Below are 23,769 nucleotides of genomic sequence, written 5' to 3'. Positions count from 1 at the left end.
TTTTTCTGAAACAATTTCAAGGGTGCCAACACTTTCGGCCATGACTGTAAAGGACACAGGGGATGTGTTATTAAAAGGAATCTGTGAGTGAGACCAACCCTCCTAAGTCATCTATATGGGCTTGAGGTTCATAAGAAACTGAATAAAATGATACCTTGATATCTTTGATCTGATGCTTTATTGCAGAGAAATTTCTGTTTTTTTTAATATGCAAATAAGCTGTTAAGATCTATGGGCCGAACACAGACCTCCCCGAAGACCTGTCTCCATAGATTATTTTAAATTAAAGGGGGCGTTACCAATGTGAAATATGTAATGACTGACTGTCTGCTCTCCTGATTTACATGTCTCTTATTGGTAACACCCCCTTTAATTTAAAATAGGCTCTGACTTTTTAAACTAATAAACTAAAATATGTATAATTTTTTTCAGATGTCAGTTTATCTATATGTGATTTTTTTCATTGAATTCTAGTTATCTGTAGGTCACCCACTTGTGTATTTTCTGTGTCTAATGTACTCATGGATTTTCTATTCTATTCTCTAGGTTTCTTAGTTGCATTGATAGTGCATTGGGACTTGTTACTTAGCTGGCAGCTGTATGATAGGATTCACATAATAATGGAACAGACAAACAATGTCAAAATTAAAAAATGAACGTCCTCCTATAGGAAAAACATACTAATTGATTTTCATTTAACTCATTCTGTATTCAGCAATATGCAGGGAAACGAAGTGCCTGTAAAAGCCAAACACTGCAAAATTTTCAATGAAACCCAGCTGCAAAAATGATTTTTAGCTAAAATACAAGCATTTAAGTAAAAAATGTCCCCAAAGTGTCCATATTACATGAAAAGTGGAATGTATTTTCTATGACCTATGGCCTTGAGTAAACAGGTAGTACCAAACCAAGAACTTTTAAAATTGCAAGTTATAAGTTAGGTTGTTTCAAGGAAAACGTCGAAACGAAAGAAAACAGGGCATTGAAATGCATTGTGAAATAAGGGAACCATAAAATATTGTAAATGGATCCATTTTACAGTGAATGAATCACAGAATTTAAAATGTATGAAATACATCTAAAGCTTAGATGCAGAGGAGCAGCAGAGTGTCTTCGCTATAGTTGGTCACGTCTTCTGACACTAAATTTATACTTTTGGCTACTTTGTATGCTTTCCATATACCTGCTGCTTCTGGAGTGGGCCATACTAAACTTACCAATTAGGGGAACACATTTTTACATAAATATCATAAAAATTCATAAAGTACCAAAGTGAATCAGAGTTGCATCAGACAAGATTGGGCAATAATAACACAATACACCATTAGCATTTCACTTCAGACATTATTCCTGTTGTCCTCATAAAACTTTCATGAAGACATTTTGACTATTTTGTCTAATGATGTATTAAAATTGATGATATATGAAACTGTGTTGCATCTACACATTTGCCTGAAAGGGGTAGTCTCAAGTTTGTAAGTTCTCTTCCCGATCACTAAGTGTCCAACCGCTGAGACCCCCACTGTTCCTGAAAGCAAGCAGGAATAGTGTAGAGGTTGATCATGCACAATGCCGCTCTCATTTTTACCAGTCATCTCTGGTGGTCTCATTATCGATTAATGGGAACCTGTCACCAGGTTTGGCCAATACGAGTTACGGCCACCCCTTTTCAGGGCTTATCTACAGCATTCTATAATCCGACCTGCAAGAGAAGAAAAATAACTTTGATTATACTCACCTGCTGGGCGGTCCTGTCCGATGGATGTCGCTATTCTTGGTCCGGTGCCTCCCATCTTCTTGCGATCCCCGTCCTCCCACTTGCTTCATGTGGATGACGCGCCCCTGTGTCATCCACACAGGCTCCCCAGAATCGTGCCCCTGTGCAGGCATACTTATCTGCCATGTTGAGGGCAAAGCAAAGTACTGCAGTGCGCAGGCACCGGGAAAGGTCAGAGAGGCCCAGGACTTGCGCACTGCAGGACTTTGCTCTGATCTCAACATGGCAGATAAATAAGCTTGCGCAAGAGCGTGATTCCGGGGAGCCTGTGTGGGTGATGTGAGTTGCCCACCAGGGCAGTGGGGTACTCGGCACCGGATCTGGTCACTATTAAAGGGGATGTAATGGTGGCTGCGACCCAGTCCGTGGCCCTGGGCGCCCAGTTAAAGGGGAATGGTCTTTAACAGGATATTGTAAGTGAGTTTGTTGTGACGCCACCTGTGGTGTTCGGTCAATAGGGGGGACCGATGCTGCTTTAAAGGGGTCCTCTGGTAATGCTTCCCACAGGTTAAGTGGTGTCCCCAGGGGTCCAATAGTGTATGGCGACGATGGTGTATGCCGGGCAATAAGTAAAGGACACAAGTTGAAAAGTCTTTACCTGGTTTACTGTACTTGGCAGGCCACAGTCCAGGGTACAAGGCACAGATGGTGATGCGGCCTGGCCGGCTCACAGGCAATGGGAGAAACCCTTTTCCAGGTGAGGTCCGTGAGCCTTTCCAACTAGCGCCGTTCTAAGTCAGGTCCCTGCTGCCTGAAGCTTACTGGCAAAGTCCTCTTTTCCCCTATCCTGGGACAGGTACCTGCATGACAGGCAGCTTGAGCCGTTTTACAGGGACTCTATCATGCCCCGGGCTCCTAAGGTGCTGCTGCGTCTCAGGTGTGGTGTGGGTCGTTCACTTAAAGTTCTGAGCCCTCCGGTTTTGCCAAGTGTTTGCCAAGTGTCCTACAGTTCCACTATAGCCTTGGGCTCCCAGTACCCGGTACTGCGCTTCGGCTCTGAGGGAGCCCGGTCACAGTTCCCCTCTGAGCCCTGTTCCTCTCCTCTGCTCCTTTCCTCTGAAGCTCCACCACATACAACCCATCGGGTCTTTCTCCTTCCAGAGGCTGCAGCTCCCACGTGGCTGCTGGGCCTCTCTGTCTGCTCTCTCAGACTTCCTTCTCCTTCTGTGTCTCTCCCAGACTGGCTAACTCCTCCTCCAGACCAGGACATATATCCATATTTGAGGGAAGCTCTCCTGAATCCGGGTCCTGAGCTCCCCTCCTGGTCTGGATTTGGAATATGTTGCATGTGAGTGCCTTACCTGATAAAGGGAATTCCATTGCCTCTGAGCATGATATCACCCTCCCCGAGAGGAAGGCAACATCACTGCAACAACTGGTTACCTGGGGTGTTGCAGATGCAGGGACACTTCATCCACATGAAGCAAACAGGAGGACGGCATCGCAAGAAGATGGGAGGCACCGGACCAAGACCAGCGACTCCCATCGGACTGGACCCCTCACAGGTGAGTATAATAAAAGTTATTTTTCTTCTCTTACAGGTTGGATCGAGGGCTTATATACAGCATTATAGAATGTATATATATAAGCCCTGAAAGGGGGTGGTTGTAACTCGTATCGGTCAAACATGGTGACAGGTTCACTTTAAATAGAGCGGAAGTGTTCATGGTCAACCCCCACTCCATTCACATAGGGCTCTTGAAAGCCCCAGTTCTTGGGATTAGTATGTGTCTTAGTAATTGGACCTCAAGAACTTGGATCAAGAACTTATACCCTATCCCATGGGTTCCTGACTTCCAAACTTTAGAATACAACTTTAATTTGGTTGAATCAGAACCAATTGATCTAATCTGTATGGAGTTCTCCCATCACCTCTCCCCCATGCCCCACAGCAGATGTCCCATCCTATTGTTTTTGTGGGAAATAAGCCATCAGCAAAAGATTCATGCAGTGGCTTATTCCACCCAACCCTACTGTGCATACTTATAGGAGATGTAGAATGCTAAATGTTGGCCAAACAATCATGCAAGGTGCATGGGTACTGTAAACATCAAGCCAGCTGTACAAAGGGGCTTTATTCAGTAGATCTATTGGGGTGAATCTAGCAGATCTTCTGATGTTGGAAAAAAAGATCGTATTGTAAAGAATTTTTTACAGTTTATTTTTTTCTCTCCCAGTAAGTAGTAGCCCAGGAACATTTGTTTGGTGAAATAGCATGTGTGGTTGAAAGACCTGAATGTGAATTCTATACTTTAGAAATGTTGGATCAGTGTACCCTCAGACAAGCCTCTGTTTATATAGGAGATATTGTGGCCCAGGATCTAATGACAATTTCAGGCCTCTGATTAATGGCCCACCAATTAGTGGTGTCTGCAAAATTGGAATACTAAAGGTTATCTGATGTTTTCACATAGGTTAATAGGTTTTCTTTTTGTGAATAAAAAGTGACGGAGGCTGGTACGAAGTGATCTCTAATGTCAACTTTACATCATCATTTGAACTACAATAACACAATCATAATACGTGTCAGGTTTTTCATGTGAGTTAGAGGGCACTCATACAGAAAGCTAGCAATAAACTGGGTGCCCAAACCTTTTGGCCCAATGGTCATCTTTTAAGATTTTATTTCCCAGTTGGGCCACAAAAAACATTAAGGTAGTATTCATATGTGATAGTATATATCATAAATATCTGACAAGTGTTGGTTCCACTTGTCAGATATTTCTAAAACTTCTACTTAACTGAAGAATGGGAGTCCTTGCACCCCTATGTGACACTCCGGAGAAAAGGTGGCTTGGAGAATATGCTCGGCATTTCACAACTCTAATAAATTACGATGGGGAAAGAAACAATCATACACAGCCACCTTATCCTTTCTAGAGTACTGAACAGGGTGGCGTTCCTCATATGCGGGTGCCATAGATGGTTAGGGACAACACTGAATGGGAACTGGTGATTGTACAATACATCTTAATACGGCATATGGAAAGCACCTTCCATTTTCGGAGACTATCTTCAACCTTATTAGTCATAAGACTTTTAGAAAAATATTACATTTAGATTCCAAACGAAGTATATTTACAAGGCTTGCTCTGTACAGCTAGATGATTTCCCCTACTACAACTCTAATCTTATATTAGCACGTTCATTAAAATGTAGATCACTGTGCAAATTTGATTGTGTGGCTAGGTCAGTGGTAATCACATTCAGTTGGATAGGTCAGGCTTAATCACATTCATTTAGATTTCCCGTTTGTCTGTGTCCTTATCATTTGTGTGTATAACTATGTCAATTAATTCTGATACCTATCTGGAAATCAAATCTGCCTTTTGATTAATCTAGTGTTAATATTTATAAAGGTAATTTTTAAGAATAAAACAATGAGATTTTTATTGCCGTAAAAGGGGTATGAGTGGACAAAAAGATCACATAGAAATTATGTATATATGCAGATAGCAAATATTTAAAGGGAAACTGTCTCCATGTTTTTGACACCTAATCTGAGAGCAGCATAATGTAGAGACAGAGACCCTGATTCCACTGATGTGTTACTTTGTCAGGCTGCTTCCTGCAATTTTGATAAAACCACAGTTTTATCCGCAGGAGATTACAACTAGAGAACCAGTAAACCTGCTGCAATGTAGTCCTCCATATTCATAAGCTCTGTTCAACACTGCCCAAACCACTGATTGGCAGTTTTCTGCCTATGCACAGAGTACAGAGAAAGGTGCTAATCAGAGATGTGGGTGGGGTTACACAGAGCTCAGCATTCAGGGACCTGATAGATCTGCAGCAGAAGAAACTGGTTTTATCCAAATTGCAGGAAGCAGCCCAGTAAGTTATACATCATTGGAATCAAAGTCTCTGTTTCTACAGCTTGCTGCTCTCATATGGTTAACAAAAGCCTGGTGGCAAATTCCCTTTAACTCACCCCTTGGCCTTCAAAGGATGGTCCGAAACTAATACTGATTTTCATCCTAAATGGCTCATTATTTATTTTAATAATGTAATAATTTTTCTAATGTGGTTTCATTAAAAAGTCCTTACCTTTCCCTATCTACGGTAACTGCCATATTTTATTATCTTTTTTACCTGTTCCTGTTTGGATAAAACTTTGTTTTAGAATTCCTAGTGCATGCTGGGATATTCAAAAGGAACATCACCAGGGGGCAGGGGCTGCAGTCACTAACTGTCAGTGATCGTAGCCTCTGTTCCCATCCTGAAATCAAGAGTCATCCATGACATCTGTTTCAGGGGCAGAGTTAGTCTCTGCTCTACTAAGCATGCGTCGTTAGTCAGTGACAGTGCGCTCTAATTAGAAGCGATGAGTTAGCAACAGAGCGCACTGTCACTGAGCATTGTAAGGAGATAACCCGCCAGGAAGAGACCTGCTCCTCCCCAAAAGTGATGTCTGTTTCAGGGGTAGGTCAGTTCTCTAAAATAAATAGAGAGACATTTAGGATGAAAATCAATACTAGTTTTGGACCACCCATTTCAAGCATCTAGACGGCCCAGAAAAAAAATAATTTTCAAGTAAAAGACATATTTATGGCATCATTCACCAAAGCTACAAATCTCAATGCTAACTTTTAGGACAAATGGCAGTTCTGAAATACCACAAATATATTCACCACCTAATAAATATACAAAGAAGAGAGACTTTTCTGGCAATGAATACATCATGCAGTAGGTTCTCATTATTACAATTGATGCCAAATGTTCACATAATCAGTGGTCTATATGGTGGTTCCCTCAGAATTGGGGATAGCAGTGACATGAAGTTTGCATAAAACTGGCCATATACACAAGACAACTTTTGTTCGGTCAACAACTTCTATTCACGCTCTTCCATAATGTTTTATCTCTGATTAGCCTGCAGCTCATCCCTGCCATAAGGAATAAGTATGTCAGACAGCTACACTTGTATTTTAATAGATCAAACAAGGCTAGTTCTCATTACCAGAAGATGTCAGGAAGATGTCAGTTATTGACGGATCACACTGAAATCGGTTGAATCTAATAATATTCAGTGCTCACATTGCCTTTTTGTACGGGCATGTTCTACCAAACTTTTACATATACAGGAATTCTCCACTAGAGGAAGATCTTCTTATTTATGAAGACCATAATATTTTTCACCAGTTTATTATATCAGTGTTCCTCACGACTGTCTCCATATATGAAGCAGGGTATTGTACTGTATATGTATTTAATATTCATATATACTGGCATGAATGTGTAATTGGAAAGCAAATGTCAAAACCATATGCCAGTCTTTTCCCAAAACCTAGTATTACACATAAGTTTCTAAAACAAGAAAATGAGAAATGGATAATAAAACAGTCAAAGTTCATCAATTATATACACTACTCACAAAAAGTTAGGGATATTTGGCTTTCTGGAGAAATTTATGGAAAACGTAACAGTTTATTGAAACAAAAGCTAATATAAGTGGTGGGTATACCCCTCAAAAATGTCAATGTCTCAACAACTTGTCAAGTGGCCTTGAGCATCAATTACAGCTTAAAAACGAGGTCTCATGCTGTTCACAAGAGAGGACTTGTCTGCTGAGGCTTGGCATCCCTCTCTTTTTGAAGAGCGCCCTCAGGTCATTGAGGTTCTGGGGTACAGAGTAACGCTTCTACACGGCGACTTAGCTGATCCCATAGGTTTTCTATGGGATTCAGGTGAGGAGAAAGTGCAGACCACTCTATTTGAAGTACCTCAGTCTTCAGGAGCCATTCCCTAACGATGCAACCTTGATAAGATGAAGCATTGTCATCCATAAAGATGAAATTAGGCCTGTGTTGTTCATGCAGAGGCATAATGACTGGATTATTGATGTCATTGAATTAGTACCATTCACAAAGTGTAGGGCAGTTCTGTATTAAGTAAACACACCTGCCTGCACTGTAACATCACCATAACCAAAGGCTTGTCTGGTGACAACATAGTGCTCTCCTTGAAGTCTCCAACATCGTTGGTGGCCATCATTTCTGCTCATTGTGAATCAACTTTCATCAGTGAACAGCATTGAGTCCCACTGGTCCCTCGTCCAGCGACGTTGCTCCCTGGCCCATGCAAGATGTTGGTGATGTGGTCAGGTACACTTGCAGGTCATCTAGCATGCAGACCACGCTGATGTAAACTGTATTGAATACTCTGATGTGACACTTAGGTTCCTCTCACCTTCCTTAAATGTGCTTGGAGTTCTGTGGCATTCATCATCTGGTTCCGATGGTTGCTCACAATGAAGCGGTCATCATTGTGGGACTCTTCCAGTCTCTCTGAATCTCTGATGCAACGTGCTGATGACACTCTGTGACACTCTAAGCTCATTGACCATTTTCGTCTGAGAACATCCTGCTTGACGCCTTGCAATGGCGAGGTGCGGCTGATCAATTGTTAGGTTATGCTTTGGTTTCATGATGTCAAAATGTAAATAACATGATGAGGAGGACTGTTTAAATACCAATTCTAATTGATCCCCAAAATTTATTGGGTTATTCATGGATCAAACACCTGTTGTGAATATTGCCATTAAGCTCCTTGTTAGAGAATAGCAAGTTGTGCAAAAAGTACTGAAACATTGAACAGTTGGACATGTATATTCAAAGGTTTAGAGATGGTCTCTGTAAGTTCACCTGAAAAGGTTAGATGGCATTTTAGGATCATCCTGAAGTTTCACCCAAAAGTCAAATTTCCCTAACATTTTGTGAGTAGTGTACATTGAAAAATATACAAAAACAGGATCTGTCTACGCATTGGTGGTCACCTAAGAATTAGCTTCTCAGAAACACATGACAAACTGGCAATTTCTCTCTCGGTATTGCTAATAACAGGTTGTCAGTGACAGCAGATTGTGGTGATGTCATTTTTGCCAAAATGGCTGGAGGTCTTGTCCTCACTGGCAAGCAGTACTAAGCCACCTGATACCATCAATTAATCTTTCTAACATGTTCACTGTCATGTGAAAAACCTTTTCAGTTTCTTTTTGGGACGGAGCTGCAGCAAACTGCAATATCAGGCATAGCCACTACTAAAAAGCTTAGAGCAGCGCAGTACGGAGCAGTGTGAATAATAAAGAGGACACCTCGCTGTGGCTTCTTTCAGATAGTTGATTAGTTAAACTTAAAAGCATTATTCAGGGCAAAATGTTTTTTTTTCTATGAGCCAACAAACTAACAGGCAAGTAGTTGCTAGTTAGTCTCTTCTATTAGGCGCTGGCTCAGAGCGGTCACTTACTGCTCCTGCCAGTGACTTAGCTGCTCCACATGAACAGATCAGCTCTTACTCTTCTGCTCTGCACTATTGACAGGGCATGACTGCCAACATCATACTGATTGACAGCTGGCTTCCCGCATTTATGCAGCTGACATCGGCATTCAAGCACCGTCAACAGAGCAGAGCAGAAGAGAAGAAGCTGCTTTGTTGATGTAACATCAAGGGAAGACACAGAATCGCCAGCAGGTTTGGTTAGTGACAGCTCTGAGCTGGGCAGAACAGGCAAGTACTTAAAGGGAACCTGTCACCAGGAATAAAGCTGTTAACCAGCAGATATGGGGTTAATCTGCAAGTTAACAGCTTTATTATGCTGTCTGGTGCCTGCACACAGCCGAATGCAGCGGGGAGAAAATGATCTTTATTCCTCCAGCCAGCATTCTGTATTCAGTCATAGGAGCGGGGGCGCTACCGCTTCAGTCACTGCGCCGCCCCATGACTGAATACCGAATGCTGGGGTGCAGAATAAAGATCATTTTCTCCTCGCTGCATTCTGCAGCGTGCAGGCGGCATACAGCATTAGTTCTTAGGCCCACAGTAAGAAATTAATATAGTCCTGGATAACCCATTCATTAATTTTAAAGAACCAGTCTACTCCCTTTAAGAAATTTGTATTGGTTGTCCATTACTGTGATCCAATTCAAGATCCTAAATGCTGATTAGCAATGCTTAGGTGATTAGAAACCTTAACTCACCAGTTTCTCATACTGTATTCCCACACTGCTTTGCGGGTTTAAATCTTCATGACTTTCTTGGGTGTCGTCATGCAATAAATCTTGTAGCCCAATAACATTTTGGTCAGCCAAGGGTAAAGCATCCTAGAAAGACGCAATAGATAGCCATTTAACAGCTACTTCATACCTTCAAATAAGCTCACTCAGAATTATGGTTGAGTTAAAAAACACTCTGAATACATTTTTATTCCTTAAACCCATCTAAATGTGTATGTGACATAGTGTAAGTGCAATAGAATACTCGATTGCCATCTTCTGTGGTTTCCAGCACTGCTCCAGTCCTCTTCTCACTCACGTGACTGAAATTCTGGCTTGCCGGTTCACACTGGTTTCTATGTTTGACCAGGAAGTAACTTTTACAATGTAACCTTTGGAATCCTGTTCTGTTGCTCCATGGACTTAAAATATAAATACATTTTCAGCTGAAATATAGACCCCAGTGTGATTTGCCAAGTCAGTAGTCAAGTCACGTGAGCAAAGAAGACTGGAGCAGATCTGCTAACCAGGGCAGTTAGAGATCAGTAAGAATTTTATTTCACTTACACTGACGAGCAAAAGGGCAACAATGTTTTGAACTTATGACATTCAGGCTCCATTTCACCATCCACTATTTCTTCGAATGAGACTACCATCATTTTATAGAAAAAACACCACAGAAAAACAGGCAAAGGTGCTTACCTGTCTAGGCCTCAAATCAAATGCACTCTCATGGTGCAGTGGGCCCCAAGTAAAAGATGGCGACTACACAGGTGTGGTATTACCAAATGAGACAGCCAGCCTACAGTCAGGGATTGGCCGCTGGGCACACCAGTGCAAATAAATAATCTGCAGCAATGCTCACACAGAGTATGCACAGCAACTGGATCCTAGCCTATTAGTAACGCCATGTGGCGGGCTGACCAGTGCTAACTGTAATGCATCCTGTGTGAACAGTGGCCACAACTTACAAAGCCATCAGGGCCCAACTGCACCTCAAAAAGTAAAAGTAAAAAAAGTGCACAAGAACATATCGAAAAATGTAAGGTATTAGTTAATATTATGGCCACAATACATAAGCTGGTAACCCACGTCACGGGTCCTCACGCTTGCCAGTCCTAGTCTAACAGCAAAAACCACAACAGGAGGAAAAAAAGGAGGAAAAAAACCCCACTATTCTAGAAAAAACACCACAGAAAAACAGGCAAAGGTGCTTACCTGTCTAGGCCTCAAATCAAATGCACTCTCATGGTGCAGTGGTCCCCAAGTAAAGATGGCGACTACACAGGTGTGGTAATACCAAATGAGACAGCCAGCCTACAATCAGGGATTGGCCGCTGGGCACACCAGTGCAAATAATAATCTGCAGCAATGTTCACACAGAGTATGCACAGCAACTGGATCCTAGCCTATTAGTAACGCCATGTGGCGGGCTGACCAGTGCTAACTGTAATGCATCCTGTGTGAACAGAGGCCACAACTTAGCTGTGCATACTCTGTGTGAGCATTGCTGCAGATTATTTATTTGCACTGGTGTGCCCAGCGGCCAATCCCTGATTGTAGGCTGGCTGTCTCATTTGGTATTACCACACCTGTGTAGTCGCCATCTTTACTTGGGGCACACTGCACCATGAGAGTGCATTTGATTTGAGGCCTAGACAGGTAAGCACCTTTGCCTGTTTTTCTGTGGTGTTTTTTCTAGAATAGTGGGTTTTTTTTCCTCCTTTTTTTCCTCCTGTTGTGGTTTTTGCCATCATTTTATAGACAATCATCTCCTACATAAATTTGACTTGCAACTATTTTGCATATGATTAGTTCTTGTGTTGTCATTGCATTGTTACTGTTTTTCTCCTGAAAATAAAAATTTTAATTTTTAATATTTAGCATTTAGTAAATCCACCTTTGGCTTTCAACACTGCTTGAATCTTTCTGGAGATGCTCTCGATCAGATTCAAGCAGGTCTCGACCGAAATCTGATCACAGGTCTCTTCTACATGTTCCCAAAGTTGGTGCATACTGGCCGACTCACTTGGGTAAGTATACAGCTTTTTCTTCAACTCTACCCACAAGTGTTCGATTGGGTTGTGGTCTGGGGACTGTGGGGGGCCAATCCAGCACCTCTACTTCATAGTCATTGAACCATTTATTCACCAATCATGATATATGCTTCGGGTCGTTGTCCTGCTGGTACACTTTGTAGTCCTTTTTATACCCATAGTACTCAAGTGTATGAAGTAGCTTATCTTTTAGGATACACACATTTCTCAGCATTGAAACAACCATCGATCCTGGTTAAGTATGCAACACCTTTGTCTGTGAAACATTCCCATATCACCAGTAATCCTCCACTGAACTGGACAGTTCCTTCAATTTATCGATCAGTTATCTGCTTTTTCCCTTGTTTATTCCACACCCATTTGCACCCATCAGAGCTTAGTCTAATGACTTTCACCTCATCGCTTCAATTCAGCCATTTCCAATCTTCTACTTCCACGTTTTGTGCTTTTTGGCATACTTGAGCCAACGCTTCTTATGACGATAATGAAGCCAGGGCTTCTTCACCATTTTTCGGGCCTCAATTCCAGACTTGTGTAACATGCGTCACACAGTGCTTCCATGCATGTCTGTGATCTCACTATTACAAAACATACGAACCACCTTCACTGCCATGTTTGTCGCGCTAGAACTGATAGACCTCATGATGAGCCGACTGGGAGACGCCGATATTTTGCCTCGACGTCAACCTCTTGACTGTTGAATGGATGAACAGACTTCATTTCATATTCTTCCAACTGTTATGGCAATCACATGATGCAGTTGCCAATTTTCTTGGCCGAGGGACCGCTATCGATGAGCTGGATGAGGCTGTTTCTCTTTTTTTGGGAAATCTTCTTCATGGCTGCTCCTTGATTTGACCGTTGACCTTTCGCTTGGGAATCAACCTAAAAGCACACTGAGCTATTAGGGAATGTGAGAACAGGCTGTAATTTGTAGTATTCAGGATGAAAAAGACTTTTTCCATCATCAGGTGAAAAACTGTAACAATGCAGTGACATGACAAGAATCTGCATAACTAATCATATGATAAATAGCTGCAAGTCAAATTTATGTGTGAGATAGCCAAGATGATTGTCTATAAAATAATGGTAATCTCAAATTCAAAGCAGTAGTGGATGGTGAGATATGGAGCCTGAAAGTCAAAAGTTCAAAGCATTGTTACCGTTTTGCTCATCAGTGTACACCGCATAACATACACATTCAGACAGATTTCTTGAGAGTGCTTCTTTAAGATAGACAGTGGCTTGTTTGTCCATTAGACTTTAAAATGGTTGAAGACTTATATCTAACCAATATTTGCCAATAATAGCGGTATACAAATGTATAGCTTACATCAAGGGTCACCTGCATAAGCTGGAGTGTACATGAAATGTTCTTGACGCAGGACCTGACAGTCTTCTCCAAACCTCTGAAAGTTTTTTCTTCTTTGTTAAATATCTGGTCTTTCACCTGCAATTCGATACGATATACAGTATCAGCAAGATGATACATTTTCCATACATAGCACAAGTTAATTGACAAAGCAACTTTCAGCTCAATGAAAAATCTGTCAGTCTTGAAGGGGTATTCTTATGTTATTAAATTGGCATAATTATTTAGACAGCAAGATAATAAGCAGGTTTGCAATTGAATTGCGTTTTCTATCTGCTGTGGATATGCTGCTGTTAGAGATTTTATCTTACATAGTGACATAGCGTACAGCTTGTTGCCAAGGAGAGTAATCCCTTCATGACATCTGCCGTACATGTACGGCACACCGATCACACCGGCTCACTAGCAGAGCTGGGGAAATCATCAGTGGGTGTCAACTATGCAGTAATGCCAATGATCGATGCTAGAGATGATAGTGCCTGTTTAACCCCTCTCGTGCCGCTGTCAATAGCGACAGTGATTTGCTTAGTAGAGGGTGTGAGCTCCCTCGGCATGATTCGATTGAGATTGCATCTTGCCAATGGTCTCCATGGTGACCCCAGGCTGAAAAATGGCAGCAGGGTCATTCAGGTACGGTGGCCTGTGAGCAGGACCTGACACACCTCCTGTAAAAAAAAATAGTGCAATAACGTTTGTAAAAAGGTGAAAAAATAAAAGGGAAAGTACAAAAAATTGGAAAAATGTTTTGCAAGTAAAAATGCTGTTATTCTGTAAAAACAAAACAAAAAAAACATATATTTGGAATCGCCGAACCAATCTATAAAACGGTCATATTATTTAACCTGTATGGTGAACACCTTAAAAAAGTACATAAAAAACGCGCCTAAAATATAGCCTTTTCATTATACTGACACACAAAAGATGGAATAAAAAGTGATTAAAAAATGGCATACAAAAAAAATGTTATCAATAAAAACGTTATCTTGTCCTGCAAAAATAAGCCTTATAAAACCTATATAAATCAGGTATCACTACGATCGTATTGACCCGAAGAATAAAACTGCCTGATCACTTTTACCGCAAGTTAAAGGGCTTGAGAAAAAAAATAGTAAAAATCATTTATAAATTTCTGTGTTTTATTCATTCTGTCACCAAATTGTGCACTAATTTCTGGAAAATGCCAGTGGGGTCAAAATAGTCACTATACCCCGTGATGATTTCCATGAGTTTAATTTGCAAAATGAGGTCCCTTTATAGGGATTTCTGCTCTTTTGGAAGCTTAGGGGCTCTCTATGCCCAGACGTGTATGACCACATATAGGGCATTGCTTCATAAATGCTTGTGGACATTTCCTCTCATTATTGTTTGTGAAATTTAAAAATTTGGGGCTAGCACAACATTTTTCTGTAAAAAAACCAGACATTTTAATTTTCATATCCCAATGTTATAAAATTATGTGAAGCACCTGTGGGTTTAATATGCTCACAATAGCCCTAGATTTATTCCTTCAGGGGTATAGTTTCCAAATTGGGTCATCTGTGGAGGGTTACTGCTCTTTTGGCAGTACAAGGGTTCTACAAATGTGACATAGTATCAGCAAACCCTATTAGCAAAGTCAGCTTCCCCAAACTGTGTGATTGAATGGTATTTTCCACCAAATATGGGGTATCACTGCACTCAGGAGAGATTGCACAACAAATTTGGGGGGTCTATTTGTTTTCTATTTTCTTGTGAAAATGAAAAATTTGGGGTTAAAGAAACAATTCCTGGTAAAAATGTATTATAAAATTTTGTGAAGCACCTGTCGATTCAAGGCGCTCACCACACATCTAGATACATTTCTTGAGGGGTGTAGTTTCCAAAATGGGGTCACTTGTCGGGTTTATCCACTGTTTAAACACATCAGAGGCTCTGCAACTGCGGCACAGTGTACGCTATATATTTCAGCTAATTTTGCACTCCAAAAATCAAATGGTGCTCCTTCCCTTGTGAGCCCTGCCATGTACCCAAACAGTAGTTTTCCAAACACATATGGGGTATTGGCTTACTCAGGAGAAATTGTACAACAAATTCCACAGTTCATTTTCTCCTAAAGCAACATTTTTGTGGGAAATGTTTTTATTTTTTTTCCTTCCACATTGTTTTAATTTTTGTGAAACACATAAAGGTTAATAAACTTCTTGAATATGATTTTGAGCATTTTGAGGGGTACAGCTTTTAAAATGTCACTTTTGGATATTTTCTGTTACATAGGCCTCTCATTTATTACATAGGCCTCTCATTTAATTCACTTCAAATATGACGTGGTCCCTAAAAAATAGTTTTTGTACATTTTCTTGGAAAAATTGAAGATGGAACTTTCAACCCATCTCCAAACTAACCTGTCTTGCACTGCACCATGGAAGCTTTTGAGACCAATGGCGTGAGATCAATAGAAAACCTGTAATGGGGTGTCTGGCCCTAATCCCAATGCTGAGAAAATGCCTTCTGATGGTTTGCATAGACAATGGCATCTTAGGCCTCTTTCACATTTCCGTCTTTTGCTGTCCGTCGCAATGCGTCGTTCTGTGCAAAGTTGCCCGCAGGATGCGTTTTTTGCACATAGACTTGTATTACCGACGCATCCCGATGTATGGACACACGTTCCATACATTGTGCACTGGATGCGTCGGTATTTGGCGGACCGTCATAGTGAAAAAACGTTCAAGGGAACGTTTTTTCGTACGTCGGGTCCTGCATTTCCTACCGCACATGCGCGGCCGGAACTCCGCCCCCTCCTCCCCGGGACTTTAGAATGGGCAGCGGATGCATTGAAAAACTGCATCCGCTGCCCACGTTGTGCCAAATTTTCACAATGTCCGTTGGTACGTCGCGCCGACGCTTAGCGATGGCCGCGTACCGACGGAAATGTGAAAGAAGCCTTAGTCTTGATATATGATGTCCAATTTTACTTGCAGTGCAGAATAGATTAATTGTGAACCCAGTGGTTCGGCCATTTCTCCAAGTCTCCCAGGAGCCATGGTCATATATTGTTTGTACTACCGTGAGCAGTCTGTGTAGGCTAAATATACTACCATGGCCTGCAGCATCTCCAGACTTGTCTCTCGAACACATCTGCGATGTCATTGGTCGGTAATTACAAAGGGAGTTGCAGTAGTGGATCTTGATGATTTGTGTGCATTCCTCAGATAATCATTAATAATTTAATTGTTAGCCTGCCATTTTTTCACCATGTGTATATCCTTAACATGTCTATCTATCCTGTGATTTTCACAATTTCCTTAGTTTTCCTTATTGGTTTTGCAATTTTCATGTTGAAAAGGGTATTAAAGCTGTCCAGATCTCCAGATAACATTGTCGGTTACTTATCTCTGAAGCTCCATTTCCAAATCTCTTCTTGGTGGCTGATTGGCTTGTAAGCTAGCTCTTTATTTTTTTTCTATGCATTGATTGTGACAGAGTAAAAGACTGACTTAACTACTGAAGAGAGCCAGTCAGTGTCATGACTTAAACCCAGCAGCTCTTGTGCACCAGGCGGCAGCTCTTCCCTATGACCTATTCAGATCGCTGGACAGTTCCTTGTGTTATGGTTCTCAATGGCAAGAGAGCATAGCCCAGCAAACATAAGAACTAGCTCTTGGAAGGATGGAAACTAAACTGACCATGAACTAAACCTGCCGCACAACTAACAGTAGCCGGGTAGCGTAGCCTGCGTTTTATCCCTAGACGCCCAGCGCCGGCCGGAGGACTAACTAATCCTGGCAGAGGAAAATATAGTCCTGGCTCACCTCTAGAGAAATTTCCCCGAAAGGCAGACAGAGGCCCCCACAAATATTGGCGGTGATTTTAGATGAAATGACAAACGTAGTATGAAAATAGGTTTAGCAAAATTGAGGTCCGCTTACTAGATAGCAGGAAGACAGAAAGGGCACTTTCATGGTCAGCTGAAAACCCTATCAAAATACCATCCTGAAATTACTTTAAGACTCTAGTATTAACTCATAACATCAGAGTGACAATTTCAGATCACAAGAGCTTTCCAGACACAGAAACGAAACTACAGCTGTGAACTGGAACAAAATGCAAAAACAAACAAGGACTAAGTCCAACTTAGCTGGGAGTTGTCTAGCAGCAGGAACATGCACAGAAAGGCTTCTGATTACAATGTTGACCGGCATGGAAGTGACAGAGGAGCAAGGCTAAATAGCGACTCCCACATCCTGATGGAAACAGGTGAACAGAGAGGATGATGCACACCAGTTCAATTCCACCAGTGGCCACCGGGGGAGCCCAAAATCCAATTTCACAACAGTACCCCCCCCTCAAGGAGGGGGCACCGAACCCTCACCAGAACCACCAGGGCGATCAGGATGAGCCCTATGAAAGGCACGGACCAAATCGGAGGCATGAACATCAGAGGCAGTCACCCAAGAATTATCCTCCTGACCGTATCCCTTCCATTTGACCAGATACTGGAGTTTCCGTCTGGAAACACGGGAGTCCAAGATTTTTTCCACAACGTACTCCAACTCGCCCTCAACCAACACCGGAGCAGGAGGCTCAACGGAAGGCACAACCGGTACCTCATACCTGCGCAATAATGACCGATGAAAAACATTATGAATAGAAAAAGATGCAGGGAGGTCCAAACGGAAGGACACAGGGTTAAGAATCTCCAATATCTTGTACGGGCCGATGAACCGAGGCTTAAACTTGGGAGAAGAAACCCTCATAGGGACAAAACGAGAAGACAACCACACCAAGTCCCCAACACAAAGCCGAGGACCAACCCGACGCCGGCGGTTGGCAAAAAGCTGAGTCTTCTCCTGGGACAACTTCAAATTGTCCACTACCTGCCCCCAAATCTGATGCAACCTCTCCACCACAGCATCCACTCCAGGACAATCCGAAGATTCCACCTGACCAGAAGAAAATCGAGGATGAAACCCCGAATTACAGAAAAAGGGAGACACCAAGGTGGCAGAGCTGGCCCGATTATTGAGGGCAAACTCCGCTAAAGGCAAAAAAGCAACCCAATCATCCTGATCTGCAGACACAAAACACCTCAAATATGTCTCCAAGGTCTGATTCGTCCGCTCGGTCTGGCCATTAGTCTGAGGATGGAAAGCAGACGAGAAAGACAAATCTATGCCCATCCTAGCACAGAATGCTCGCCAAAATCTAGACACGAATTGGGTACCTCTGTCAGAAACGATATTCTCCGGAATACCATGCAAACGGACCACATTTTGAAAAAACAGAGGAACCAACTCGGAAGAAGAAGGCAACTTAGGCAGGGGAACCAAATGGACCATCTTAGAGAAACGATCACACACCACCCAGATGACAGACATCTTCTGAGAAACAGGAAGATCCGAAATAAAATCCATCGAGATGTGCGTCCAGGGCCTCTTCGGGATAGGCAAGGGCAACAACAATCCACTAGCCCGAGAACAACAAGGCTTGGCCCGAGCACAAACGTCACAAGACTGCACGAAGCCTCGCACATCTCGAGACAGGGAAGGCCACCAGAAGGACCTTGCCACCAAATCCCTGGTACCAAAGATTCCAGGATGACCTGCCAACGCAGAAGAATGAACCTCAGAAATGACTTTACTGGTCCAATCATCAGGAACAAACAGTCTACCAGGTGGGCAACGATCAGGTCTATCCGCCTGAAACTCCTGCAAGGCCCGCCGCAGGTCTGGAGAAACGGCAGACAATATCACTCCATCCTTAAGGATACCTGTAGGTTCAGAATTACCAGGGGAGTCAGGCTCAAAACTCCTAGAAAGGGCATCCGCCTTAACATTCTTAGAACCCGGCAGGTAGGACACCACAAAATTAAACCGAGAGAAAAACAACGACCAGCGCGCCTGTCTAGGATTCAGGCGTCTGGCGGACTCAAGATAAATTAGATTTTTGTGGTCAGTCAATACCACCACAATACCACCACATCAGGTCTAGCCCCCTCAAGCCAATGACGCCACTCCTCAAAAGCCCACTTCATGGCCAAAAGCTCCCGATTCCCAACATCATAATTCCGCTCGGCGGGCGAAAATTTACGCGAGAAAAAAGCACAAGGTCTCATCACGGAGCAATCGGAACTTCTCTGCGACAAAACCGCCCCAGCTCCGATTTCAGAAGCGTCGACCTCAACCTGAAAAGGAAGAGCAACATCAGGCTGACGCAACACAGGGGCGGAAGAAAAGCGGCGCTTAAGCTCCCGAAAGGCCTCCACAGCAGCAGGGGACCAATCAGCAACATCAGCACCCTTCTTAGTCAAATCAGTCAATGGTTTAACAACATCAGAAAAACCAGCAATAAATCGACGATAAAAGTTAGCAAAGCCCAAAAATTTCTGAAGACTCTTAAGAGAAGAGGGTTGCGTCCAATCACAAATAGCCTGAACCTTGACAGGATCCATCTCGATGGAAGAGGGGGAAAAAATATATCCCAAAAAGGAAATCTTTTGAACCCCAAAAACGCACTTAGAACCCTTCACACACAAGGAATTAGACCGCAAAACCTGAAAAACCCTCCTGACCTGCTGGACATGAGAGTCCCAGTCATCCGAAAAAATCAAAATATCATCCAGATACACAATCATAAATTTATCCAAATAATCACGGAAAATGTCATGCATAAAGGACTGAAAGACTGAAGGGGCATTTGAAAGACCAAAAGGCATCACCAAATACTCAAAGTGGCCCTCGGGCGTATTAAATGCGGTTTTCCACTCATCCCCCTGCTTAATTCGCACCAAATTATACGCCCCACGAAGATCTATCTTAGAGAACCACTTGGCCCCCTTTATGCGAGCAAACAAATCAGTCAGCAGTGGCAACGGATATTGATATTTAACCGTGATTTTATTCAAAAGCCGATAATCAATGCACGGCCTCAAAGAGCCATCTTTCTTAGCCACAAAGAAAAAACCGGCTCCTAAGGGAGATGACGAAGGACGAATATGTCCCTTTTCCAAGGACTCCTTTATATATTCTCGCATAGCAGCATGTTCAGGCACAGACAGATTAAATAAACGACTCTTAGGGTATTTACTACCCGGAATCAAATCTATGGCACAATCGCACTCCCGGTGCGGAGGTAATGAACCAAGTTTAGGTTCTTCAAAAACGTCACGATATTCAGTCAAGAATTCAGGAATCTCAGAGGGAATAGATGATGAAATGGAAACCACAGGTACGTCCCCATGCGTCCCCTTACATTCCCAGCTTAACACAGACATAGCTTTCCAGTCAAGGACTGGGTTATGAGATTGCAGCCATGGCAATCCAAGCACCAACACATCATGTAGGTTATACAGCACAAGAAAGCGAATAATCTCCTGGTGATCCGGATTAATCCGCATAGTTACTTGTGTCCAGTATTGTGGTTTATTGCTAGCCAATGGGGTGGAGTCAATCCCCTTCAGGGGTATAGGAGTTTCAAGAGGCTCCAAATCATACCCACAGCGTTTGGCAAAGGACCAATCCATAAGACTCAAAGCGGCGCCAGAGTCGACATAGGCATCCGCGGTAATAGATGATAAAGAACAAATCAGGGTCACAGATAGAATAAACTTAGACTGTAAAGTGCCAATTGAAACAGACTTATCAAGCTTCTTAGTACGCTTAGAGCATGCTGATATAACATGAGTTGAATCACCGCAATAGAAGCACAACCCATTTTTTCGTCTAAAATTCTGCCGTTCACTTCTGGACAGAATTCTATCACATTGCATATTCTCTGGCGTCTTCTCAGTAGACACCGCCAAATGGTGCACAGGTTTGCGCTCCCGCAGACGCCTATCGATCTGGATAGCCATTGTCATGGACTCATTCAGACCCGCAGGCACAGGGAACCCCACCATAACATCCTTAATGGCATCAGAGAGACCCTCTCTGAAATTCGCCGCCAGGGCGCACTCATTCCACTGAGTAAGCACAGCCCATTTACGGAATTTCTGGCAGTATATTTCAGCTTCGTCTTGCCCCTGAGATAGGGACATCAAGGCCTTTTCCGCCTGAAGTTCTAACTGAGGTTCCTCATAAAGCAACCCCAAGGCCAGAAAAAACGCATCCACATTGAGCAACGCAGGATCCCCTGGAGCCAATGCAAAAGCCCAATCCTGAGGGTCGCCCCGGAGCAAAGAAATCACAATCCTGACCTGCTGAGCAGGATCTCCAGCAGAGCGAGATTTCAGGGACAAAAACAACTTGCAATTATTTTTGAAATTTTGAAAGCAAGATCTATTCCCCGAGAAAAATTCAGGCAAAGGAATTCTAGGTTCAGATATAGGAACATGAACAACAAAATCTTGTAAGTTTTGAACTTTCGTGGTGAGATTATTCAAACCTGCAGCTAAACTCTGAATATCCATTTTAAACAGGTGAACACAGAGCCATTCCAGGATTAGAAGGAGAGAGAGAGAGAAAGGCTGCAATATAGGCAGACTTGCAAGAGATTCAATAACAAGCACACTCAGAACTGAGAAAAAAAAGCAGACTTCTCTTTTCTCTCCTTTCTTTGTCAATTAATTTAACCCTTTTGGGCCGGTCAAACTGTTATGGTTCTCAATGGCAAGAGAACATAGCCCAGCAAACATAAGAACTAGCTCTTGGAAGGATGGAAACTAAACTGACCATGAACTAAACCTGCCGCACAACTAACAGTAGCCGGGTAGCGTAGCCTGCGTTTTATCCCTAGACGCCCAGCGCCGGCCGGAGGACTAACTAATCCTGGCAGAGGAAAATATAGTCCTGGCTCACCTCTAGAGAAATTTCCCCGAAAGGCAGACAGAGGCCCCCACAAATATTGGCGGTGATTTTAGATGAAATGACAAACGTAGTATGAAAATAGGTTTAGCAAAATTGAGGTCCGCTTACTAGATAGCAGGAAGACAGAAAGGGCACTTTCATGGTCAGCTGAAAACCCTATCAAAATACCATCCTGAAATTACTTTAAGACTCTAGTATTAACTCATAACATCAGAGTGGCAATTTCAGATCACAAGAGCTTTCCAGACACAGAAACGAAACTACAGCTGTGAACTGGAACAAAGTGCAAAAACAAACAAGGACTAAGTCCAACTTAGCTGGGAGTTGTCTAGCAGCAGGAACATGCACAGAAAGGCTTCTGATTACAATGTTGACCGGCATGGAAGTGACAGAGGAGCAAGGCTAAATAGCGACTCCCACATCCTGATGGAAACAGGTGAACAGAGAGGATGATGCACACCAGTTCAATTCCACCAGTGGCCACTGGGGGAGCCCAAAATCCAATTTCACAACATCCTTGCTAGCCAAGATACTAGTACCTGTGTTGTTTCTGGCTGTCTCCACCCCGAGTCCCTGATTGTCTCTACCCTGACTTCCTGACTGGCTCAACCCTGATTGAACACCCTACTTAAACCTTGCATTGCCCTTACTTCTTTGCGAGATTATTGAGCTCCCATCTTTTAGTGAAGCTTCTGCTGCTTCATTACAAAATTATACTGCTGCTCTGTGTATGGACCCTTGGATATTTCCTGACTACACAACCTGCTGATCCTTTAATTACATTGCTTCTCTATGTACAGACCCCTGGCTATTTCTGATTACGCTACCTGCCGGTGCTGCCCCTAGTGATTGCAATACCACTACTCCAACCCAGGTCAGTCCATAACTGTCACACAGAGTGTGGGAAGTGCAACATGAGGGAGAGAGGGGAAGGAAGCCCAAACACTAAGGAAAGAGGGAGTGGTGAGCCCTAGTCAGATCTAATAGCACCCTGCCTCCCCTACCGTCCCTATATTGGTTCCACACCAATTGCTGAGCAGGAACCTAAGCCCTGTATATCCCTAGAGCTAGGCTCTGAATAGGGAAGGGGGGATGAACCCTGGACAGTCCTCACTCTACACTAAAGAGAAGAAGGGAGACAAATAGGGGGGAGAAACTTAGCTTGAGCAGACTCCGATTGGTAACACTAAACAATCTCCAACAGCACCATAGAGGAAGTAAGCAGACTGCTATAGCTCCAAGCCTTCACAAAAGAAAAATGTGAATATCACCTGCGACTCCCTGAAGCAGACTGGGAGTCTAAAAACACCCAGGTACAGGTATGTCAATTAGAGCCAGAGGGAGGTTACCACTGGGTCCAAAAGTCAGAAGGATTAAAAAGGCATCTGTGTTATGACCTGGTGGGTACGGAGCGGTACTGAGATGACCTGGTGGGTAAAACCAATCATGGACTCGCTTAGAGGAGGTAGCAGCTCCACAGACAGTAATCACTGATATGACCTAGTGAATACGGAGCAGCACTGAAATGACCTAGTGGCCAAAGCAAAAGTAGTACTAGCTCTGAGGAGGTGGTAACTTTACTGACCGCAATCCCTACTCCTAACACCAACACTAGAAATAGCCGTGGAGCGTACCTAACTCTGCCTAGATGCCTCTGCACAGCCTAAGAACTAGCTACCCCTGAAGATGGAAACGGAAAGCTATCTCGCCTCAGAGAAACCCCCAAAGGAAGATAGCCCCCCACAAATATTGACGGTGAGTGGAGAGGGAAATGACAAACTCAGAAATGAAA

The 23,769-nt window shown here is 43.0% G+C and overlaps 1 protein-coding gene across 1 annotated transcript in view; it reads right to left on the bottom strand.

Moving 5' to 3' along the window:
- ARHGEF38 (Rho guanine nucleotide exchange factor 38) overlaps positions 1-23,769 on the bottom strand; it is a 179,542-nt gene that overhangs the window by 52,829 nt on the left and 102,944 nt on the right. Inside the window, exons 8-9 of the mRNA XM_077278239.1 lie at positions 13,171-13,275; positions 9,754-9,876 (exon numbers count right to left, since the gene is read on the bottom strand). Of these exons, the coding sequence (XP_077134354.1) occupies positions 9,754-9,876; positions 13,171-13,275 (228 nt within the window). The remainder of the gene's footprint in view (positions 1-9,753; positions 9,877-13,170; positions 13,276-23,769) is intronic.

The sequence above is a fragment of the Ranitomeya variabilis genome, chromosome 1 (genome assembly GCF_051348905.1).
Source record: "Ranitomeya variabilis isolate aRanVar5 chromosome 1, aRanVar5.hap1, whole genome shotgun sequence".
Lineage (NCBI taxonomy): Eukaryota > Metazoa > Chordata > Amphibia > Anura > Dendrobatidae > Ranitomeya > Ranitomeya variabilis.
This window is presented reverse-complemented; position numbering and strand designations above follow the sequence as displayed.